The sequence below is a fragment of the Eutrigla gurnardus genome (assembly GCF_963514095.1).
Source record: "Eutrigla gurnardus genome assembly, chromosome: 2".
NCBI classification, from domain to species: Eukaryota; Metazoa; Chordata; class Actinopteri; order Perciformes; family Triglidae; genus Eutrigla; species Eutrigla gurnardus.
The window spans coordinates 4806913-4830163 of record NC_139916.1 but is presented as its reverse complement, the minus strand read 5'-3'; the positions used below and the strand labels follow the sequence as shown (position 1 = coordinate 4830163).

At 43.2% G+C, this 23251-nt stretch overlaps 2 protein-coding genes across 2 annotated transcripts in view; one reads left to right on the top strand and one right to left on the bottom strand.

Moving 5' to 3' along the window:
- The window catches only part of stab1 (stabilin 1), a 38678-nt gene extending 20295 nt beyond the window's left edge, over window positions 1–18383 (bottom strand). The window contains exons 1-29 of the mRNA XM_084037190.1: window positions 17940–18383; window positions 16314–16441; window positions 16093–16208; window positions 15862–15947; window positions 15590–15659; window positions 15411–15506; window positions 14431–14544; window positions 13645–13832; window positions 13390–13526; window positions 12853–12980; window positions 12484–12560; window positions 11824–11946; window positions 7224–7361; window positions 6396–6467; window positions 6069–6182; window positions 5912–5965; window positions 5700–5780; window positions 5438–5596; window positions 5192–5254; window positions 4979–5071; window positions 4115–4201; window positions 3912–4023; window positions 3170–3356; window positions 2360–2453; window positions 2078–2236; window positions 1569–1664; window positions 1278–1379; window positions 1021–1068; window positions 686–819 (exon numbers count right to left, since the gene is read on the bottom strand). Of these exons, the coding sequence (XP_083893316.1) occupies window positions 686–819; window positions 1021–1068; window positions 1278–1379; window positions 1569–1664; window positions 2078–2236; window positions 2360–2453; window positions 3170–3356; window positions 3912–4023; window positions 4115–4201; window positions 4979–5071; window positions 5192–5254; window positions 5438–5596; window positions 5700–5780; window positions 5912–5965; window positions 6069–6182; window positions 6396–6467; window positions 7224–7361; window positions 11824–11946; window positions 12484–12560; window positions 12853–12980; window positions 13390–13526; window positions 13645–13832; window positions 14431–14544; window positions 15411–15506; window positions 15590–15659; window positions 15862–15947; window positions 16093–16208; window positions 16314–16441; window positions 17940–17993 (3110 nt within the window). The 5' untranslated portion in view covers window positions 17994–18383. The remainder of the gene's footprint in view (window positions 1–685; window positions 820–1020; window positions 1069–1277; window positions 1380–1568; window positions 1665–2077; window positions 2237–2359; window positions 2454–3169; window positions 3357–3911; window positions 4024–4114; window positions 4202–4978; window positions 5072–5191; window positions 5255–5437; window positions 5597–5699; window positions 5781–5911; window positions 5966–6068; window positions 6183–6395; window positions 6468–7223; window positions 7362–11823; window positions 11947–12483; window positions 12561–12852; window positions 12981–13389; window positions 13527–13644; window positions 13833–14430; window positions 14545–15410; window positions 15507–15589; window positions 15660–15861; window positions 15948–16092; window positions 16209–16313; window positions 16442–17939) is intronic.
- LOC311031140 (E3 ubiquitin-protein ligase TRIM35-like) lies at window positions 8737–11632 on the top strand. Its single transcript, XM_084037270.1, has one exon. It carries the CDS (start codon window positions 8994–8996, stop codon window positions 10341–10343), a length of 1350 nt encoding a protein of 449 aa, XP_083893396.1. The 5' UTR covers window positions 8737–8993; the 3' UTR covers window positions 10344–11632.
- Window positions 18384–23251: the final 4868 nt, after the last annotated feature.

Genomic DNA, 23251 nt, shown 5'->3' with positions numbered 1-23251 from the left:
ATGAATGTGGCTTCAAACCTGAAGGATCCGTGTTTCACCAAGTTTAATGTTCCAGAGGGAACAGTGTCGTAAAATATTTACACTTCGGAGGACAACTTCCAGGTAATAAATCACAGTGTTTGCAAAATCCTTCTTTACACAACTCCTGTTTTTTATTGAAATAAAAAACACCCAGAATTGTCACCTTTGTAAATCTAAAAGATAAGGGGGATTAAGCCACTTTTCTGGCTTGTTAAAAAGCCAGAAAAGTGAAGCCGAAGCTGAAGCAACTTAAACCTGCTTTCTCTCTGCTGGCCACCAGGGGGTGACTCCTCTCTGGTTGTATAGAAGTCTATGAAAAAATGACCCTACTTGATGTATTATCTCAGTAAACATTGTAAACCTGAGTTTATGGTCTCAATCTCTAGTTTCAAGTCTTCTTCAATCCAGCACGATGTTCATTTAGTACATTATGGTCCATTTAGTGTTAAATGGACCATAATGTGTCTTCTCATATACAGTCAATGATCAGCATCGACATTGTCAGCACTAAACGCAGGCTTCCTGCGGCGAGGACGATGCTGGCAATTAAATATACCGTATACAAATTCCTTGTTGTCATCAAACCGAAAATGTTTATTAATAGTCTAATTTTTAAGTACAAACTCGGTACTGCGAGCTTTGTGATCAAAGTTGTGCGACTGACCGCAGGAAGTGAGGCAGGTGGTGTCGGCCGGTCCAAAACGAGTTCTGGGCTGGAGTTATGTTCCTCAGAGCTTCTCTCGTTGGAACCAGCACTGTGAGGTTCTCACTCAGGTCCTCAGAGATGTGATTGTCCATCTGACACACACACACACACACACACACACACACACACACACACACACACACACACACACACACACACACACACACACACACACACACACACAGTACGTTATCTTTAGTGTTGAGTTGGTTAAAACACTGACAAGCCATAATACCACAGCAACTACGTATATATTTGATATAGAGTGAGTAACGACTCTGATTCTTACACACCTGAGTCAGCCGGTAGTAACTGTACAGCTTTGGGTTCATGTCCAGCTCCTAAAACACACGCACACACACACACACACACACAAACACACACATTTTTTGCCTTTATTTGACAGAGGACGGGGTATAAATAGCGGAGAGAGATAAAGGGGGGGAGAGACATGCAACAAAGTGTCCCCAACAAGGCATTCCTGGTCTTGGATCAGGTCCTGGGATAGACTAGAGAGAGACCTCCATATGACACTGGTCTGAATACTCACCTCCAGTAATGTCCCGTAGCAGATCCTTCCGTCTCCAGCGTAGCCGTCAGGACAGGTACAGGTGTGAGCTTCACCCTCCACCTTAGACGGAGCACAGGTCGCCTGACAGAGGGTGCAGCAGAAAGGGATCATGGGAAACGTGTCCGACCTTTCCGTGTTTTGCTTGTTTGGTGGGCGAGCACTTGAAGTAGTAAAACTATGTGTATTTAGTGTAAAGTTATCACGACCAATCCTTAAACCTGTGTGTGTGTGTGTGCGCGTGTGTGTGTGTGTGCGTGTGTGTGTGTTTACCAGGTCATGGCAGCCTCCGTTCTTCTTGAAGCAGGGGTTAATGAGGTCACACAGGATGCCGTCCCCCATGTAACCTGCTTTACAAACACACTCACTCTGCAGACACACAAAATACAGATATTTGTGTTAAAAAAAGACTGAAAGTAGAAGTATCCATTCAACTTCTTTACTCAAGTAAAATAGTACAGGCTCTGAAACGTAGGAAGTAAAAAGTATCCCTATGAAGGATATTTCTACTGTTTTTCCTTTTTGCCAGGCTAACTGAATCAATGACATTAATAACAAAACAAAATAAACGATAATTCCCCTCAAATGCATTAAAACTAAAGCCTGTTTTAAAATGAAGGGAGTAAAGGTAAAAAGTTAAGTTAAAAATAATCATAACATTTACTAAAACATTGAAAACAAGAGAACAGCTGTGCAGATGGAGACCGGGCGTCACAAACACGGGTGAAAGTGACTTCCCGTTAACGATGCCTGTTATCCCTCGTTAACTGGTCGTAACGGACCTTTCCGGGTCCCACGTGGTTGCAGTTGGCGTCGGCGCCGCAGCCTCCTCGACTCGTCAGCTGACAGTTGTTGATCTCCACACACACTCTGCCGTCGCCCGTCCAACCCTCGACGCACACACACGAGGCGTTGCCTGGACCCGCATACATACAGTCCGCCTGCAGGAAGGGAGTCAACATGATATATCTGATGTATGAACTAGTGTATGAACAGACACACACACACACACACACACACACGCACACACACACACACACGCACACACAAGCAGTGAGTCTTACGTTGGAGTCGCAGCCGCCACGGTTGCTCTTCAGGCAGGGGTTGATGGGAGAACAGGAGTGGCCATCACCCTCATATCCATCCCTACACAAACACCTGGTGTAACACACACAAACACACACACACACACAAATACTCGTGATGAACAAACTGAGAAGCAGCTGAAGTAACGGGAGAAGTCACTGCTTTGATGAACGACGCATGTTTGCAGAGATCCACTGAAGAGTCTCCGTAGTGACTGATCTAAACCTGCCCTCGCCAGCTGGGATTGGATCGTTGACAGATTAATGATGGATGTTTGTCGTCATGCGCCAGAACGCCTTCTTTGTCTGTGAAAACCTGCTTAGCAATAAAACTTGATTCTGATTCCAGCAGGTGTAACGTTAAACACAAACAACTGCCGAGGCTGATCAGAACGAAATTAAATTTTGACCTTCTGGAGGTGCGAGAGGGAAAAGTCTGTAGGATTCCTCCTCTGGGAACCACGAAATGTCTGCATGCAATGTCATGGTGATTCATCCAACAGGACAGAAAGTCACGACTGAAACAGTTTCTGTTGGGTAAAACTAACATTAACACTAGGGGCCATCTTGTGTCGGGATCGCAGTACCCGCAAAGGCAAATACGCTCCCATTTCCACTTCCTACCCACCCAAAGTGGAGGGGCCGCAGACAGAACAATAAACACCTGGAAAAGCATTCAAATAACTGTTTCCAGGACAACGAGGTGGAAACAACACCAGCATCACTGTCACAGCTGGTAAAAATAATAAAACACTGGCAGGTGTAGCACAGTAAGTCTCAGTATCTTACTTAGTTTGCAGGCCCGTCTGTGTACAGTACGCGTGGATGTGACAGTGTTCGTGCAGTCCGTCAGAGTTGCAGGGCGTCGCCGCCTGGTCACATTTGTCTCCGGAGTATCCCTCCAGACAGGATCCTCTCCGACACACACCGCCACTGGCTGGACGGTTATCACACACACCGTGGAGACAGTGGCAGTCTGAAGACACACACACACACACACACACACAAATTTACACACTTCAAAGTTATACACGTTAATAATCCAGTGAAACTTTAAAAAACGGGACTATAACGACAATGTTTAAGCCGGGTACTCATCTGAAAAGACAATCATGGTCCCCAGAGAATGACTCCTACTGACTTTTGGGACCCCCCCCCCCCCCCCGCCAGTTTGTCCAATAACTGCATAAGCAGAATGACATCACACCGGCTTCGACTGTACTTTGTGTCGGTGCTGATTAGTGAATGTTAGTAAGCTAACATGCTAAGCTAAGGCGGTCGACATGGTGACTGTTAAACATGCTCATCAGCAGGTTAGCGTCCTCATTGTAGCATTTAGCTGGAAGCACTGATCTATTGCCTCAACACATCAATTAATGATTTACTATATAGTAAATATAGTATATTTACTGTCTGCCATTTGTACATCCATCCACCAGGTAATGCCCTCAAATATTCCATAAAAGAGATGAAAAAAGCAGTCGGAATCTCAGTTTACCGCTTGAACGTTGAAGCTGAGGACGAAGGTTACCTTGGTCACAGTTGTCTCCGTGCTTGGACGGATCCGTGCAGATGTGGCAGGCTATGCCCTTGAGGCCCGGCTGACAGCTGCATGAGCCGTTGCCCTGGATACCGTCAAAACACTGCACGCGATATAAAAAAATGTTTTTTGAAATGCATTAAATAAAAACACAGAAGTTTACACGTTAGCGGCTGTGTTTGTTTATCGCTCACCGTTCCTTTGTCGTAGCAGGGATGCTGGAATCCTCCGATACAGGGTTTACAGTCCGGACCGTAGAAGCCTTTACAACACTCCGCTACCTGTAGTAATATAATAAGTAATAAATGTTTCATAAAAATACCAGTCCACCATTCAACCACTGGGACCCGAACCGTAAAACCATCTCGGCGAGGAATCCTTGTAATGTGGGTCCTTGTTTGACTTTTGATTTTTGGGAATTTTTTGGGTCATTTTTTAAAATGTATTTAACCAGGAAAGCTAATGCAATCTCATTATCTCCCAATAAAACATAATAATTGATCAAAATTATTGCAATTTTGTCAACAATTTTGAACATAAACAAAATAATCTGACATGTTTTCAAATATATTTGAGTTCATAAAAATGTAGAAACACACCGAAACTATGAACTTTTAGTTTTTGATGTATGCTCTGTTGGTTTTACCTCTTTAAGTGCTGACTATCTCCATTACTTTACCATGCATGCTGCCTAGATACGGTTGCTAAGCTATGATTGGACGATCACCATTCGGGGGGAAGCTGAATCAGGGCTGCATTAAACCAAACGTCACATCAACCAGAGACACAGAGGAGTATTTTCACGTGCAAGTGGTTACATTATTCACTGTTAATGCAAAGATATTGTCGTTCTAATCTGTCTTATTATCATTTGTTAATTAAGGGGGCTTGGTAATAGATAATAAAAACTGTTGGTGACCAAAAGAAAACCATATTTTACTCCATTTTAACACAAAGACGTGGTCAACACAGTGAACAACTTCTCCATAGAAGGCGTCATTACTAGTAAAAAATGCTGAAATGATGAATCAAGCTAAAAGTCTCAAAATAAAACTCACTGTTTTGGTGGTGTTGCAGAACTTGGCGCAGCCTGAGCTTCGTGTCGGGTTGAGAGGAGATGGGACGTAATCGCAGCCGGTCTGATGACTGTCCTGGAGACGCACACAGATTATACCATATCATCCAGCAGGTAAATTAAAGCACAGACTAATAACGGTAAACAATCTGTAGAAAAGAATAGAAACGTTGCAGTCATAATGATGCGTTTTTACCATTTCAGTGGTGCCATCTGGACATTCAGTCTCATAGAGGTAACTGCAGTGAACACAGGGACCCTGAAAACACACAGAAAGAAATTTAACCGATGACGTTAAAGTAGTCAGGTATTTTACCAACTTTGTATTTTATATGATTGTAAAACTAAATTAATTGGGGGGGGCACTATGTCTTTATTAGAGAGCTCACAGGGAAATAGACGGGAGAGAAAAGGAAATGAGGTCACACTCCGCTCAGCTCACCACGGCGATGGTGCTCTTGGTGACATCACAGCGGTGAGGCAAGATGGGAAGGATGGAGGGCGGGAACAAGAGCCCGTCAATCATGTGGATGATCCCGTTGGACGCCATAATGTTGCTGCTCACGAGACGGACACGCTTCTCGCCCAATAGGATGGAACCCTGGAGAAAAGGGGGCGGAGAGTGTTAATGAGAACTGCTAATGTTGATTACACAGGAAGCAATTACGAGAAACACTTTCAAGCACAAATCAAGAGGCACTCACGTCATCGGACACAGAGATCGTGACAACCTGATTGGCCATCGTCCGAATCCGAGGTAGAGTTGCTAACTCGTCGACTGACAGCTACAGACAGAAAAGGAATGATTCCCTTCATGTTTGATGTGAACACATCTTTATGATATTTTGCTGTGGACCAAATTATCAGACAAAACTGATGGACGGGTGGATTGATGGAGGGAGAGGGATCATCTTACCACCGCCTGGGAGAAAACATGGTGTCTGAGAAGTTCCTGAAGTTTAGGTTTGGCCTTGAAAAAGAAGAATATCATTAAAAAACATCCTGATAATCCTCACATAGACATAAAGAGAGCTAAAAATGGGTAACTGGGTGTAAGCGCTGATAACACCTACGTCATGCAGCATGTACAAGATGCTGCCATCTCTGGCTTTGTCCACAGCCTGGTTGGTGGGGATGAGCACAGTCAGGGGTCCCGGACCCCGCAAGGGCGGCGGCGACCCGCAATTCTACAAACAAACACATCGTATCGGATTAGAGCAGAGGATTTCCCATTTAGAACTGGTTCCAACTCCAAACCTCCAAGTGCTGACTGTCTCTGTTACTATACCATGCATGCTGCCTAGATACGGTTGCTAAGCTATGATTGGACGATCACTGTTCTTGGGAAGCAGAATCAGGAACATGCGATAAACCAAACGTCCAGAAGAAAATATACTCACATCAACCAGAGACAGGAAGCGGTTGTATTTTACATCCTTGGTCAGAATCTCTCCGATTGTCTTATCAGCAAACTGGACACAAGAAGAGACCGCTGTGTGAACTTCACCGTGTCAATGCAGGTGACAGGATATAATCTAGCACAGTGAGGGCCTTATGTATACATCTAGAGAAGAGCTGACCGTTTTACTGCCATTTTTGCATCAACTCATATTATCTTGAACAAGTAAATCAGCCGCATATTAGATCCAATGCAATAAGTAGACTGTAATTATCAGAAAATACAAATGTTCAGGCTCCCTCATGTGGCTCAAAGGTGTACTGCAGATATAAATGGTAAAATTCTGCTAATTTATTACACGACCCGAATGAAATGTCCTTCAACCCACCTCTGTCTTAGACCCAGAATTACTATCTAAGTCTACGTGTGACTGGACATAAAAATCAACATATTAAAGGTTGAGTAGGTGATTCTATTCAGAAACACTTTGTTATATTACTTGAAATCCTCATGACATAATAGCAATGAATAAATTAAATTCTCCGACATAAATTTTTTTTTCAAATGTCATCTGTGGCCGTGGCAGGACTGTTAAAACCCCGTCCAATCAAAATTGTCTGGCTGGTGAAAATAATTGGACGTCTGTCAATGCTTACTTCCTGATTGCAGTGTGAAGGAGCGGCATTGAACAGAGATCTGAACAAAGGGGTGGGACTATTTCAGTTCGGCGAACATAGTCAACATCTGTCAAACATGCATCATGTTTGATTCAAATGTTCTCGGTTTACCTCGGTGCAGATGTGGTATTTATCTCATTTTTTTAACTCACCTGTTCGTCTCGAGAAGGCCTGTTGGGAAGTGTGCTTGTGATCAGCTGGTCGATGATGTGGATGATCCCATTGGCTGCTGGCAGGTCTTTCTGGATGACTGTGTACAGTTTGCTGGGGTTGTCCATCAGGATGAACCTCTACATCGACCAGACAGAGATCAGGGGTTTCAAACATGTGAGTAACACTTCTGACCGCTGAGGGGCAGCAAACATTGTTTCAAAAGCCTTCGTTGGGGGAAAATCCTGAGGTGATGCATCTGTAATCAATATGTTTAAAGTGAACTTCAGTAACCTGGTTGAGGCTGTCTGCAAGAATCTGATTTCATAGACGTTGTGGAAACATGGAACCCAGTTTCAGGCTGATTTTTGATGTGTTTGCAAAAAAACGTGCACGACGGAAATGTCAGACAGGAAACATATCATTCCATAATCAACACTCCTGAAACATTCAAGTCCAAATATGGTCACTTCCATCACTGTTTGCAAAGATTCCAACTCAACCTCAAGGCATCTAAACCGTGGTCCACATACCAACGGGTGATGCCACCATGACTACGTCCCACTGGCTGCCAGCTGAAAGGACCTGATCTAAATCATGACATTCCTGAACTTTGGAAAATCCTCACTTGATCTGCAGAACTTAAAGTCCCAGTCGGCATCATTTTTTTGATCATATTAACTGAAGCCGACACTACGCTCCGATAGAACAACATAAATCATCTGGTTTTAGGGGGGAAAAGCGCGCCTCTACATGCAAGTAGAACCTGTTTGTTTGTTTTGCAAAAATCGACAGCGCCCGGATCATCCTGTCCAATCAGCACGCAGGGCTGATTGGACACAGAGCCCCTCCCCCCTCGGGTCGTTCCACTATCACAGGGGGGAGGCGGAGGGAAGTAGCAACGAGCTTCCAATTCCTCGTTAAAAACCGGAACGAGGAGGTCCAAAACAACCAAGCAAAAGAAAACACCAGTGGAAAAGAAGGAAAAAAAGAAAGATGGCGACGGTGCCCGTGATAAAACCAGAGTCAACATCGGACCCGCGTTTCAAAGGTGGCGTGATCTAAGGGGTTTCAAAGGGCACGGAGTCGAGGGGGAGGAGCTCGGTGGTCGTGGGGGAGGAGCTCGGTGGTTGTGGGGGAGGGGCTCGGTGGTCGAGGGGGAGGAGCTCGGTGGTCGTGGGGGAGGAGCTCGGTGGTCGTGGGGGAGGAGCTCGGTGGTCGTGGGGGAGGAGCTTGGTGGCCATGGGGGAGGAGCCTGAGAGTGCCCTCGATCCGCCAGACTTGCCGACTGGGACTTTAACTTGCTGAATATTGAAAGTCATCTTTTAATAACAGTTATCCTTTAACATGCAGAAACTGTGTGAAGTCATGAAGCTCTTATTTGCGATGACACATACAAGAAACCAGATGTTTCTGGTCATGATGAACATGAGCCAATCAGGAAGCAATCAGGAAGATCCACCCTCTCTGACTCAGCACAGACAAACAGGAAACACCTGACATTTCCTTGTTCATGAGGGGAAAACGCACATGAACGCACCCACGAGCCAGACTATCATATGTGTCTTAAAAAAACAAAACCTCACCCACTGGGAGAGGACAGCTGCAGGAGGGACTGTGTGGACGCTGGAATTACTGGATTACTTGCACTTCAACCTGCTGCTGATTCTACATACTGAACGGGGCGACGCACAACACAAAGTGAAAGTAACACTATGGTGTGAGTGACTGAGTTCCTGCTTGCTGTGTTTTCAGCTTCACCTAGAGACAAAATGGAGGAGGATCTCTGCTGTTCTATCTGCTACGATATCTTCAAAAACCCTGTCGTTCTGTCGTGTAGCCACAGCTTCTGCAGAGACTGTCTGAGGAAATGGTGGCGAGAGAAAGGGACAAAAGAGTGTCCGTTCTGTAGGAGAAGATCGTCAAGGTCAGATCCTCCTTGTAACCTGGTTTTAAAGAACCTGTGTGAGACCTTCTTACTGAAGAGAGACCAGAAAGCTTCAGAGCCTCTCTGCAGTCTGCACTCTGAGAAACTTAGACTCTTCTGTCTGGACCATCAGCAGCCGGTTTGTGTCGTCTGCAGAGACTCCAAAACACACAACAACCACAGATTCAGACCCATCGATGAAGCTGTGGAGGATCACAAAGAGGAGCTCCAGAAATCCCTGAAGCCCTTGAAGGAAAAACTGAAGCTCTTTGAACAAGTTAAAGGAAACTGTGATCAAACAGCAGAACACATTAAGGTCCAGGCCCAGCAGACAGAAAGGCAGATGAAGAAGCAGTTTAAGAAGCTCCACCAGTTTCTGGAAGAGGAAGAGGAGGCCAGGATCTCTGCTTTGAGGGAGGAAGAGGAGCAGAAGAGTCAGATGATGAAGGAGAAGATACAGGCTCTGAGCAGAGGGATAGCAGCTCTTTCAGACACAATCAGAGCCACAGAGGAGGAGCTGAGAGCTGAAGACGTCTCATTCCTGCAGAACTACAAGGCTGCAGTGGAACGAGTCCAGCAGCACCCCCTGCTGGAGGATCCACAGCTGGTCTCAGGAGCTCTGATAGACCAGGCCAAACACCTGGGCAACCTGACCTTCAACATCTGGACCAAGATGAAGGTCTCCTACATGCCTGTGATTCTGGATCCGAACACAGCCGACCCAGAACTCATCCTGTCTGAAGATCTGACCAGCGTGAGACATGGAGAGCGACAGAAGCTTCCAAAAAACCCGGAGAGGAACAAATTTCCCTGCTCCGTCCTGGGCTCTGAGGGCTTTAAGTCAGGGACTCACAGCTGGGACGTGGAGGTTGGACACAACAAGGACTGGGAACTGGGCGTGTTGGGAGAGTCTGGATTATGGAGGATTTTGTTCTCCAATGGTAAATTCATGGCATTCTCAATGTCGGATGAAGAGAAAGATCTGCCAGTGAAGAAGAAGCTCCAGAGGATCAGAGTTCATCTGGACTTTGACAAAGGAAAGCTGAATTTCTATGATCCTGATAGGAACACACACATACACACCTTCACACACAGATTCACTGACACCGTCTTTCCATACATTTACACTGAAAATCATCTCCCAGTCAAGATTTTACCAGTGATGCTCTCTGTGAAGGTGGGAAACAAGAGTTAGAGATTATTACGATCAGGTTGGGCAAGACGACAAAGACGGCTTACGAGGGCTTCTTTTATTAATATATCTGGTTTTTAATAAGCTGTGTTCACACCAAATGTGAAGCAAACGTTTAATAAAAAGGATGCAGAAATAACTACATAATGACGACAATTTGAAAGCCTGAAGTCATGGTTTGTTAGGTCTGTCTAGAAGCAAACAACTTTTAAAATGCTTGTTTTCTGAATGGAGTCTGGCTGGATCGAAGCGAGGCTATGCTAACACTGTAGCTGCTCCACCAACACTTAAAATAAGGTCATCATCAATACAGCAGGAACCTTGTTTTTCATCCCCTCATTCATTAAGGGAATTACAAGTATTTTGTGAATCTCATTCATTCATCATTTTGTCAGTTGTGCCATCCGGGGCAAATTTGTCTCTCCTTGCATCCTGAAATGGACTTTGTTTGCAATATATTGCCGAAAAATGAGCTTTGCCTTTGGTGTGAACTAGAGCTGGGTTTCGATTCAAATTTCAAGAATCGATTCGATTCCGATTTTTAAGTTTCAGAATCGATTTTTTCCGATTTTCTCAGATTCCATCCGATTCGATCCGATTTTGATCTGATTTCCGATTCGATCCGATTTCGATTCGATCCGGGGGTTAATGTTATTAAAAATGAAAAATGTATTTGAACCGTTTCCTTCACTTCATGACTGTGTAGAGAAGCAACATATTAAAACTAGTATTATATCAATATTAAACAGCAAATCTTACAAGTATTGGTAGTTACTGATGGCTGGAAGACTGATGAAAAGGTTAAGGGGTCAATCTTAAAAAAAAAAAAAAAAAAAAAAAAAATCGATCTTTGGACGTACGAATCGATAATCGGTCATTAATATGCGAATCGATTAAAAATCGGAAAATCGATGTTGGATTTACAATCTGTTATTATTGTCTGAGGGTGGGTCTGAGCTTAGACTGTTTTGGGAAGTTTAAACATGCAATCTGCATATAAAGTCTACTTTTATGATAAATGTTTAAATAAGGAGGTCCTAGTTAAAAGGTGGTGTTCTACTGGATTATATTGATTCCCTTTGAAACAGGATTTTAGGATTTTTAGGATTGAAAGAACAAGTAGAAGGTTGGTATTAGTCCAAAATGTGTATCATGCTACGTCAATAGCACAAATGTCAATGTCATAAAAAAGAAAATTCCTGCTGAATTTCCGTGGCAGAAACGTAATCTGTCACTTCTTGTGGGTTCTCTCTGTTTTTCCTGTGGATGACTATGATTGTAATAAAATGGGGTTAAAAGACCATCGTTGTGATCGTCTTCGGCTACCTGAGCAGGTAAACCACATGTGGATGTTTCCATCATCAGGATCACGGAAACATTTCATCCACCGCTAAACATTCACACCACAGTTTTTAATGGTTTAAGTAGCGGGTCAAAGAAATGACCTACGTCACACACTTGACCTACATCCACTGTTAGTTACCTTGTCGTCTTTGCTTCTCAATCTGGCTCCTCCGTACAGGTTGAAGTCTCGTCCCTCCAGGTCCTTGTAGAGGTGCTGACCCAAGATCAGGTGGTTTTTACACACCAGCTCCTCGTTGATACCCTGTGAAGACATGATGTTACCATCATCATCATCTCTCTCTCTATAGATGGAAAATGAAAGCTAAACTGTGAATGTAGGGAATCCAACGGAAGTCCAGCTGATAAAAAAGACATTTAACTGAGTGGTTAACATAAATGAGTCTGGCGTGCACCCGGGATGGATCAAAGGGTGTTTTGGGTCTTTTAACATGAGACGTGGTTTCCCAGGATTAATTGGACCCCACAGACCACTCCTCCTTTGAAAAAATCTAATTTCCTGATGCTTGGGCCGAGAAGGAAAGTCAACTTAGGGTTCTGTGTTAAATTCTGGCTTTAAATATCTAAAATTTATAATTGAAGAGGTTTCTTTGGTTACCTCAGATGTCACAGTCAGGATGTGTGTTTATTAGATGGGTTATCACCTAACGATCTATGTTTTATTTATATATTATTATTAGGGTCGACATTTCGATAAGCTCAGAAGTGGAGCCACAAAACGGACGAAAAGTCTGAAAATAAAAAAGTGGTATCGCTGCAAACAGAGAGTCAGGTGACCTACCGTCGGAGGCATTTTCAGCAGGGGGATGAAAGCTGTAAAGGGTCCGTTGTGACTCAGCAGCAGCAAACAGCCTTTCTCTGAAACACACGTATTCCAAAAGGTCAAAGGTCACAGACAAGACACAACATAGCGACAAGCAGAGACAAGTAGAAAAAGCACATGTCTCTTTTTCCAATAACGTGAGCATGTGGTCTCACGTTATCGATAGTTTAGGCGTAATCTTGTTTTAGTAAATATAATCCAGATATGTTTTTTTTTTATATACATCTCATGATTTATGATCATGGTGACCACTAAGTGATTCTGAATATTACACATATATTATTTAGTCAAAAATCACAACAAACAATATATTTGTGGTTCTTTTACCAAACATGGCGACGGCTCCGGTCAGATTTTCCCTCTGGCTTCCGCTCCTGTCCAGCTCGATCAGCCGTTCCATTAGGTTACTATAGCAACGGAATCCATCACCAATCTGACCAGCCTCACACACACACCTGAGGGGGGGACGCACATTTTATATATTTAAAAGAAGAGCAAATATAAAGCTCCAAATAGGGGCTGGTTCACGTTCTTGTCCTGGTGCTATTTCTGGTTCTAGAGAGCAACAGAGAAACCAAACCCTGTTCTAAGTGGTGTTTCTAGATATAGTCCTGGTCCTAGTTCTAGGTCTGGAAAAGCAAACAAAAAGCCCCAAATAGAGACTGGTTCTTGTCCTGGTGCTATTTCTGGTTCTCGTCCTGGTTCTAAATCTAGTTCTAGAGAGCAACAGAGAAACCAAACCCTGTTCTAGGTGGTGTTTCTAGATATAGTCCTGGTGCTAGACAGGAAGAGAGGACGAGAGACAAAGAAAACAGTTCAGGGTCTACTTCTGGTTCTTGTCCTAGGCTTGTTGGTGCGTCTCACCTGGGTTGTCCATCCAGTTCAGTTCTACAGATGGCTGTGGGGTCACAGGTGTCCGCAGAGCAGGCAGAGACCAACTGGCAACCAAACTGGGCGTTGCCGGCAACGGGGGACATGCCAAACATGCACTCGCAGCTGGACTAGACACAGATGGACAGTTTCAGGATTTAGCTCTCTGTGTTGTTGGACCTGGTCCAGATGGTCATTCTAGACCTGTTCTAGACGTGGTCCCGGTCTCGACTATGTAGGCATCCTCACCTTGTTGGGTCCTTTGAAGACACAGATGGTGGAGTTGGCGGGACAGCCTCCGTTGTTCTCGGTGCAAGGGTTTCTGGGTACGCAGATCTTGCCGTCGCCCTCGTAGTCCGGGTTACAGACGCAGCTGACCTTTGGCCCCTGTGAGGAGCACTTGGCGTTGACGTCACAGTCCCTCCCTGAGCAAATATCTGAACATGAAAACTACAGATGAGAACTCCAGGATTATTTTTATATCCTCAAGTGTACTTGAGTTCTAGTCTTGTGTGTTAGAAACAGAGAGTGAGAAATAGGAATTTGTTTCTGGGTCAAGGTCTTGGTCCAGCCCTGGTTCGAGTACTGGTGGGTCCAGACTTTAGTCCTTGTCTGGATGCAATCTTACGTTAGACCAGTTGCGAGTCTTGATCTTAGTTCTGTATCTAGACAGCAGGAGGGAGACTTTGTTCTAGTTCTAAGGGAGCAAGGACCTGGTTCTGGTCTTGTTCCTGGTTTAGTCAATGTCAATGACGTAACACAAATGAGGCGAATACACGTAATTTTCCAAAAGTCCTAAGTCATTGTGTGTTAAACAACTTTTATAGAGTCTCTGGACAAAGTGAGGTTCTATGTAGATCGCTGTGAGCTATGATTTATTTAGTCTCCATTTCTGATTAAGTGTTGACAGGAGTTCAAGTTTTCGCTTGAGTTTAAATATTTAAAATTGTGCAAATGAAGCAAAATTTGCATGACCCCGGTGTCTAATTGCATCTTTCACATTCACTTTGTATGTAACAACCCCCCCGTGTTTACTTGCGCATTTGCCCGGCGTGGTCCTCCTGTGTCCGGGCAAACATTCACAGTGGGCGGCGTCTCCCTCTCCTTGACAGTACGAGTACGGGCTGCAGCTGCTGCACCGGGTGCTCACTGCCGACAACACAACACACAGCAGCAGGTCACCGTGGGCGACAACCAAACGCCACATAGAAGGACGGCAAGAAAAACTGGAGCAATAATGAAATATGTGTCACCGCTAGGGGTGGGAAAAATATCGATACGGCAATATATCGCGACACTTTGCCGCCCGATACAAGCAGGTTGTGAATGCAGTACTTTATCCTTTTTCATTGTATTTTCAATATTTATTCCAGTGAATTTCATGGGAATTAATAAAATGGAGAGGCTGTTTTGAATGAAATAGTTTTGACTCAATTTGTCCTCTGATCAATATCATCTGATGTACATATACAGGTACTTGAGTTTTCATCTTCATATATATCGCAATATTGTGATATCGTGATGCGTATCGTATCGTGACCAAACGTCGTATCACGATACTCTTTGGACTGTATTTCTGAAAAGAAAACTTCCATTTGTTCAAGGAAAAAGCTATTTTGTATGTATTCCCTTCACCTTAAAAACAAAATGTTGTGTACCCATCTGTCAAAATCAAGCATAAGAGGTGTAGATACAATATATAACCCCCAAAAAACACACACAATTGAATATCAATCAGAGTTAAGGCAGTCCTCCTATAAGTAAAGACAGAAATTTTACATTATCTATCACTATCACATTGTTATGCTACAATATGTGATTTTCAACGGTTGCCATAGATACACAGGCTTCATCCCAAGCCTCTTAATTCGCATCCACGTTTCCCTGGGAAATCTATGTATCCGCGTATCTATGGCCTGCCTTCGCCCCACTGTCAGCTGGGATCCATTAATCGGTCACAGATATTGGATGGATGGTTCATATGATGGACGTAACGCAGCGCGTCGTGGTCTTACCTTGGTCGCAGCGCTTCCCAACGTACGGCGGCTGACAGAAACACTGTCCGTCACCTTCTGGACCTCTGTTGCACATTCCATGCACACAGTCACACTCTGTAGGGACGAGACACGCAGACCCGTTACTCAAGCTACAAGACTGTGATACAGGACCACAGGTCAGAGGTCAGAGACCCTACCTTTATTGCAGTTTTCTCCAAAGGCGTTCTGGTTTTTGCACTCCTGACAGGCAAAGCCTGAGAAGCCGTCCTAAAGAAAGAGATTATTATTCATTAATGAGACATCAACAATCTAAAGTATGTTTTACACAATCCACCATAAAACAGAAACACATCGAACACACAACAAAAAAAAGATCCAAAACGTCATGTCAACGGTTAGCCAAGGGCTCCGCCCCATATGAATACATAAACAAACAGGTAGGATAGTCAGTGACAGACAGGATACTGACATCACAAACACAGGTCCCGTTACCGAGATCTCCATCCACACAGGTTCCATGGAAGTTACAGGTCTTCCCAGACCAGCTGGGACAGGCTGCAGACAGGCGGGACAGTCAGATGGTTAGAAATGATCAGAATTCATTTTTGCTTTGGTCCAACGTCCAACCAATAGAAGCAATATCACCAGTGTGTGTGTGTGTGTGTGTGTGTGTGTGTGTGTGTGTGTGTGTGTGTCTTACCGAGACAAAGATATCCCCAGTGCTGTGGGCAGCACTGTGGCTGCATGAACCCCTTTACACAGCGGTGCTGACATCCATCCAGCGGCGTCTCCCTGCCGCCGATCTCCACCACGTAACTGCATCAAGAAAAGTCACATACTGCAGAGCTGCAAAGCCACGACTGACCACGGTTTACCACACGTGTGACGCTATACGGTTTTGTGATGTCGTATCAGGGGTACCTGCAGTTGCTCATGCCTACGTTGCTGAAGCCGCGGGGGCATCTGCTGGCGGCGGCGGCGGCACAGGAAGTGCAGGGTGTGTAGTCATCCTCCCTCTGTGAGACATCACACCGACCAGGAGGAGGAGTCTGAGGGAGCAGAGGAGATCACTCTGTTATAATCTGATATAATCTGTTATCATCTCAACACCTGCTCTTCTTAATCCAGCTGCTATCGCATGAATGAGTTAAGATATTTTATTCTTAGGGAGCTCAGTCCACGTGAGTTTAAAATCCACCAACGGGGACGAGAAAACTAAAATGAAGGCAAACATATGATACTAAGTTTAATACATATATGTATTCAAACATTCATCTGTCATTTGAAACGGACTGGAAGACGTTTTCAGGAAAAGTGGCAGCATCAGCAGTAGAAGAAGTAGTTAAAGCGATTTACTATCATAAATATCACTTTATTGGAGTATTTTTTTTTTTGGTGCAATCATGTGCAAACAGTGTTTGAATGTTGTAGCGAGTGCAGGATACAGTTAATGATCAAAACAGTACACAAGTAAAGTACTGGAGTAAATGTACTTTTTCACCACTGGATAGAACACAAGTTGATGGACACGTGCTGCTCTGCATGTACCCCACGAATACAATGAATAATCTAGAGATGGCATTATCAGGTCAGTTATTTTCAGATACAACTTAATTCATCCAGAGAGAACTTCTGAAATCTGAATAAATCCGGCTTCATCTCACTTTCTACGACACTGTGTTTTAATGGTCGTTAACGAGGTTCAAGTTTTCGCTCTCTATTTGTGTTTGTGGTGCTGGAGTAAGGTTAAGTTGTTAAAGGAGCCATAAAAAAAGCTGAGATAAATATCTTAGCCTAGGTTTGGAGTCCCAAACTGAAGGTGAGGAGGGTTTAATGCAGAGACGCTCATTAGTTGAAAACTTCTAGCACCGTCAGCACATCATGTGATTTATTAGCACAACATTTTGTAGAGACGTTCATGATTTCCAGATGATAAACCCTAACGATCCCCTGACCTTTTCATCCAGTGAAACATTTCCACGTACTATTGGAAACGTTGCCATGAAATTGGACTTTTCATCACGTCAAAACGCTAACGTGCCACAGCCCAAATACCTGCAGAAGTAATGACACTTCCAACATCAGCTGCAAATTAGAAAATGAGAGAAATCTAACGAGATTAACTGTAACGATGAACCACGTAAATATTACCTGCTGTACGTGAGCATCGACACTGACACGGTCAACTTGATCGAATCTCGGGACTAAAGGTCAACACAAATCCACCTCTGCTGCTTTGATTCTTCCCTTTAAGTTTGTATTATGTTCTGTTTTTTGTAAGATTTGTACTGTTATTGTACTATTAACAGTAGGTCACCCCTGAATTTTCATTTTATTCATAAAAGTTTTGCTGAGTGCACTCAGTTCAAAACCTTTCATTCATTCAGAGACAGAAAAATGTTATCAGATTCTGTACAAAACGAGGAAAAATAATCGGTGAGGCTCCAGAAGAAAAACGATGAGCAGTGTGATTAATGTATAAGAGAGTAAAGCAAAGATCTAAAGAGAACAAGTTGACCCGGTGTAAGGGAGTTGGAGGTGTGTTACCTGGTCTTGCAGTGAGGTTTGCAGGCAGAGCAGCAGAAGCAGCAAACAAATCATGGTTTCGTTGCATTCAGGGGGCAAAAATAAATCCACCAACCCCCAAAAAATCAGTAGAAAAAGTCAAACTCAAGCTCCTCCAGAGGCTACAGGAAAAATACCAACATCCTCTTTGCAGGAAAAACAAACCTCTTAGAAAACTTCTATTCCAAAAGTAAAAAGCAACCTGCTGTTAATAGATGCAAAAACTCTGTAAAAATATATAAAGTACTTTCAAATATTTAAAAAAAAGGTGGATCCAGGCAGTGTTGGGTTTATCGGCTGTATTCTTTGCTCATTTTCGGATGTTTCGGGACTAACAAACAAACTATAACTATAAGAAATGAACTCTCAGCTCAGAGTTCGGTGAGGCAGCGAGCAGCCGGGGAGCCTGAAACGACTGCTGGCGTCACGTCTTTTCCTCTCTAATCTAGGAAGAGGGAAAAAAACACAACAACAGAAAGTGGCAAAGTAGGAACCTCCCAGCAGAGGTAATCTCCTACTACAACTCCCCTACTACAGTAGCAGTACTTTAGTAGTAGCAGTAATGGTATCACTTGTTTTAGTCAAAATAGCAAGGACACGGAGTAAGTAGTCATGTAGTTACATTAGAGCTGTTATGGTGACTATATAGATGGACGACAGAACAACCAGTGGTGGAAGAAATGTAGAAAATACTGCAGTAAAATCCATAAATTAAAAATTTTGATTAATCAACAGTATATCAGCAAAATATACTCAAATCATCAAAAGTACTCTTTATGTAAAATGGTCCATTTTCACGGTGTTATATTATGTAGGAGGCACATATAAAGATTTCTTTAGAGCCTTTCATCGCTGTAGCCCTCCGAGGTGCTGCTTCGTTAACCCTTTGAGACACTGAAAGTGATTTTGGGTGATTTGAATTGAAAGTGGACACACCGAGTACGAGGTCTGGCTGCGAAGAGAGAGATTGTGAGAAAACCTTCTCTCTTCCTGACAGGAAGTTTTGGGCGGATTTCCTCTCCTGGTCGTCCCAGCGGAGCGGTGCAATTTGGACGGATTTCCTCGTCAGCTGACACAACTCCTCGTCTGCTTCTCAGAGAGAAAGGGAACAAATGTGAAAGCCGAGTTTCTTTTCCTGTTTTAATTCAGCCTCGGCTTTAGGAGCAGACAGACAGACACGGCGATGTGAGACTGACCAGAGAGAGGGCCGAAGGTCAAACTGCAAGCAGACAGAACAATAGCAGGAAGCGGGCAGGCAATAAACCGCTGCCCTTCTCTGAGGATAACTGCCTTGCTCACGAGGAAGGAGATTTTAACCAGCGACCTCAAATGGTCCAAATCTTTGAAAGTGCAGCAAAAAAAGTGCTGAGCTATTTTTTCCATCCTGTGTTTACTTTGCCACAAACTTGTACAATGTTATACACAGTAACTGTACGTTGCAGTCCTGACTGATCCCACAACTCAATAACTCACGTGTTATTTTCAGCCAATTCTTCTCTCGATCACACGATCAGGATTTGTGCCACCAGGGGAAATTTGCATCTATCTTTCCATTGAGTCATGCTGCCTGAACACACCTTTCGTGAATATTGCTCTTTAAATCAGTTTTACATAAAGTGTAATTGGACTAACACGGCCCACTGAAACATTTCATACCTTGAAAAAAATTCAAAATACATCTGATGATTGTTAAAGTTGAAACCAAAAAGGCATAATACATTTTTGATTTGACAGATTGTGTCCTCAACATCAATCTTGAGGAATATCCATCGGCAGTGACATCACATAAATGTGTTGAGGATGTGGTGATCACAAAGACGATTAAAAGCCCTTCCCCAACCAGAAAGCCTGGATGAACGGAGAGGTGAGGGCTCCATCCAGAGACAAGGAAGCTGCCTTTCGGCCAGGGGACAAGGAAGCATACAGCATGCAGCCACTAGGCTCATCGGCCATCACAACCAATGGTGAGACATCATATAGAGAGGAAATCTCTCAAGAGTGGTGCTCAGAGAACAACCTACCGCTAAACATCAGTCAAACCAAAGAGCTGACATGATATTGGTGATAAGAGGTGCCTGCGAAGAGCCCAAGTTGTCAAAATATTTCATTCAGAACCAAAACTGTCAACGTCAGGATGCCGCTAGAGGAAAAGTCAGAAGATCCCTAAAGTCATCAATTCATCCTCTTGGAACCATGAATGAAGGACTCCGTACAAGATGTCATGAATAGTTCATTCTTGGTCAAAGTGGTGAATGAAGGGGTGGACTTAAATGACCCCCAACCCCCCCTTCAATGCAATGATGAGGCCTTTAAAAAGGTAAAACGTTGGTGGTTTTACATGAAGCTTTTATTTTGGACTTGATGAGATTACAGAGTGGTCACTGCTGGACCACACAAGGCTTAATTCAGTGGCCCAAACAGACGACTATCGCAGAGCTACCCCACGCGTTCTCCTTGCTAAATAATCTCACTGATTGCGTTGATGTTTTGTCAACAGTTTGAGATAATCTCTGCCAGCGCGTGCTGCTGACGGGCTGATACCGCACCGATCACCCAGGATACGTGTTGTTTTGGGTTCAGCAATGTGATGCCTTGAGACTAGCTAGATTATACTGAAGACAAACTAATTAAAATATCGTGTGAAGGACGTCATGATATTTGTTATCTTTGAATTGTTACATAATGGCACCACTGCGCAGTCACACACACACACACACACACACACACACACACACACACACACTGCTGACTCCTGTTAACAAAAGATAGAAAAACATGAATCAAGGAGTAATGAGAGATCAAGCCAGAGGTCGTGGATGTGTCTCGGCCCATGTCCCGGTGACCGTCTCAACCTGAACAAATGCCTCCGATCAGCACTCTGAACCGGATAACACTCAAACTGACAAGAAAAAACACATGAAAGATAAGAGGAAGTGAGAAAGGATTTACTATCAGTGTCACATCCCTCTGGCGTTCCCTGGCGTATCTCTGCTCCTGCAACTGTTAACCAAAGGAATTTCACTGGATTCAGCAGAATATCCAGAAAACCTCACAGTACTACCATGAAGACAATACTTTAATGTCTCTACTTCACTGGGATACGGGCGATTTTCAAACTACAGGGTGACCAATCAGGGAGAACAATGTGCCTAAACTGAATTGACTAATCCGGAAAGAATAAACAACAGTGTTTCACGCTAAATATTTGGAATATGAATTGTTCTCATAATCTCCTTCAAACCACATGTTATTGACCCAAACAAATATATTGTATTAAATGCATCTTAATGTATTAATTTGACTGCTAGGACAAAAGGAAAGACTAAATACAGTGACATAGAAATGAGGACTTCAATTTGTTCTCAATTAAAAAGGTTTTCATTGATTGAATCCTAACCGATCTTCGTTGCTAACCTGAACCGCCAGCTAACATACATAGTTATAGTTTAATAAACTTGTTTCAGCTGTAAAAACCGATCTGTTAAATTAACCTGAGCACAAACAGAACCGTAAGCTAAAATCTTAAGCTGCTAAACAGGACTGTTGACTAACCTGAACCTGACTAACCTTGACAAACCTGAACCAAAGCGTTTAGCTGCTAGTGTGAAACTGTTAGAACCTGAATTTAAATTTGACTTCTAAACTGGACCATTAACTAACCTGAACAGAAGATTGTGCTGCTAACCTAGATCGTTAGCGTTATTGGACCATAATTAACCTGAACCACCTGTCATCTGTTAAATTGAACGTTAAACTCATCCGAACCAATGGTTTAAGAGGCTAAACTGAAATGTTAGCTAACCAAATTAAATATTTGCTGCTAAACTGTATAGTTAACTAACCTGTAACAGTTAGCTGCTTAACTTAACTGTTAGCTAACCTGAACCAAAGCGTTTTGCTGCTAGTGTGAAACTGTTAGAACCTGAATTGAAATTTTACTTCTAAACTGGACCATTAACTAACCTGAACAGAAGATTGTGTTGCTAATCTAGACCGTTAGCCTGTAAAGTGGACCATAATTAACCTGAACCACCTGTCATCTGTTAAATTGAACGTTAAACTCATCCGAACCAATGGTTTAAGAGGCTAAACTGAAATGTTAGCTAACCAAATTAAATATTTGCTGCTAAACTGTATAGTTAACTAACCTGTAACAGTTAGCTGCTTAACTGTTAGCTAACCTCAACCAAACCATTTTGAACTGTTTGTTACAGACCGAGTCTTTATGAACTGAAAATCGGACCTGCAAGATAATTTGAACCAAATAGTTTTAACACTTAAACTGAGCTCCTGTATTAGATAATCAAAATTTTAAAAAACTGCTAAACTGGACCGCTAGCTAACCTTTACAGGACTGTTATGGCTGTCAAACTGGACCGTCAACCAGAACCAAACTGTTATAGCCGTATAACTGTTTGTTTATCTAAATTAAATATTTACTGCTTTAGTGATTACTTACCTGAACAAAACCGTTAGCTGCTTAAAGGTTGAGTAGCTGATTCTATTCAGAAACACTTTCTGTTAAATTACTTGAAATTCTCGTGACATACCGATAGCCATCAATAAATTAAATGCTCTGAAAAAATCAATTTGAAAAACGTCATCTGTGGCCATGGCAGGACTCTGAAAACCCCTCGTCCAATCAAAAAAGGCGGGCCAGAGAAATGATTGGACTTCCTGATCACACTGATTCCGATTTCGAGCACTCGTTTTGCGTTCTGGGGGGAGTGGCTTTGAAGAGAGGTCTGAATGAAGGGGGCGGGACTTTGACGGTTCGGGGATGCTTTCAAAGTCAAAATCTCTGTCGTTTTTCCAAATGACCTTCTCTGTCTTTAACTGAACTGTTAGCTAACTTTAGCCTCTAGCTGCTAATCTGAAACCTGTATCTAAACTGAACCAAACTGGGCGTTCACAGCTCATTTTCAGGTTAGAGCCAATCACAGTGGCTTAACTACCACTAGCATATAACATCAGTTTCCATTCATGTAAGTGCAGAACTGGGGAAATAGATAAAATATCCAATTTGCAGTGTTGAAAAAAACATCAAAATTGATTCTTTCACGGCCAATGGCTGAAATTTGGACCAGATTTAATTCAATCTGATGGTGCTAATATTGGGACACAAACAACATACTTAGTTTGACCTTAAAGATGCATTCATCATGTCGCCTTGGCACATTGACTGTCACTTTGCTCCAAACAGAAATCCTGTTTCCTTGCCAGGAATGTTTTCTGGTTGAGAAATGATGAATCCTGTTTTGGATCCAATCCCTCCATGTCACGACTGACTGGAT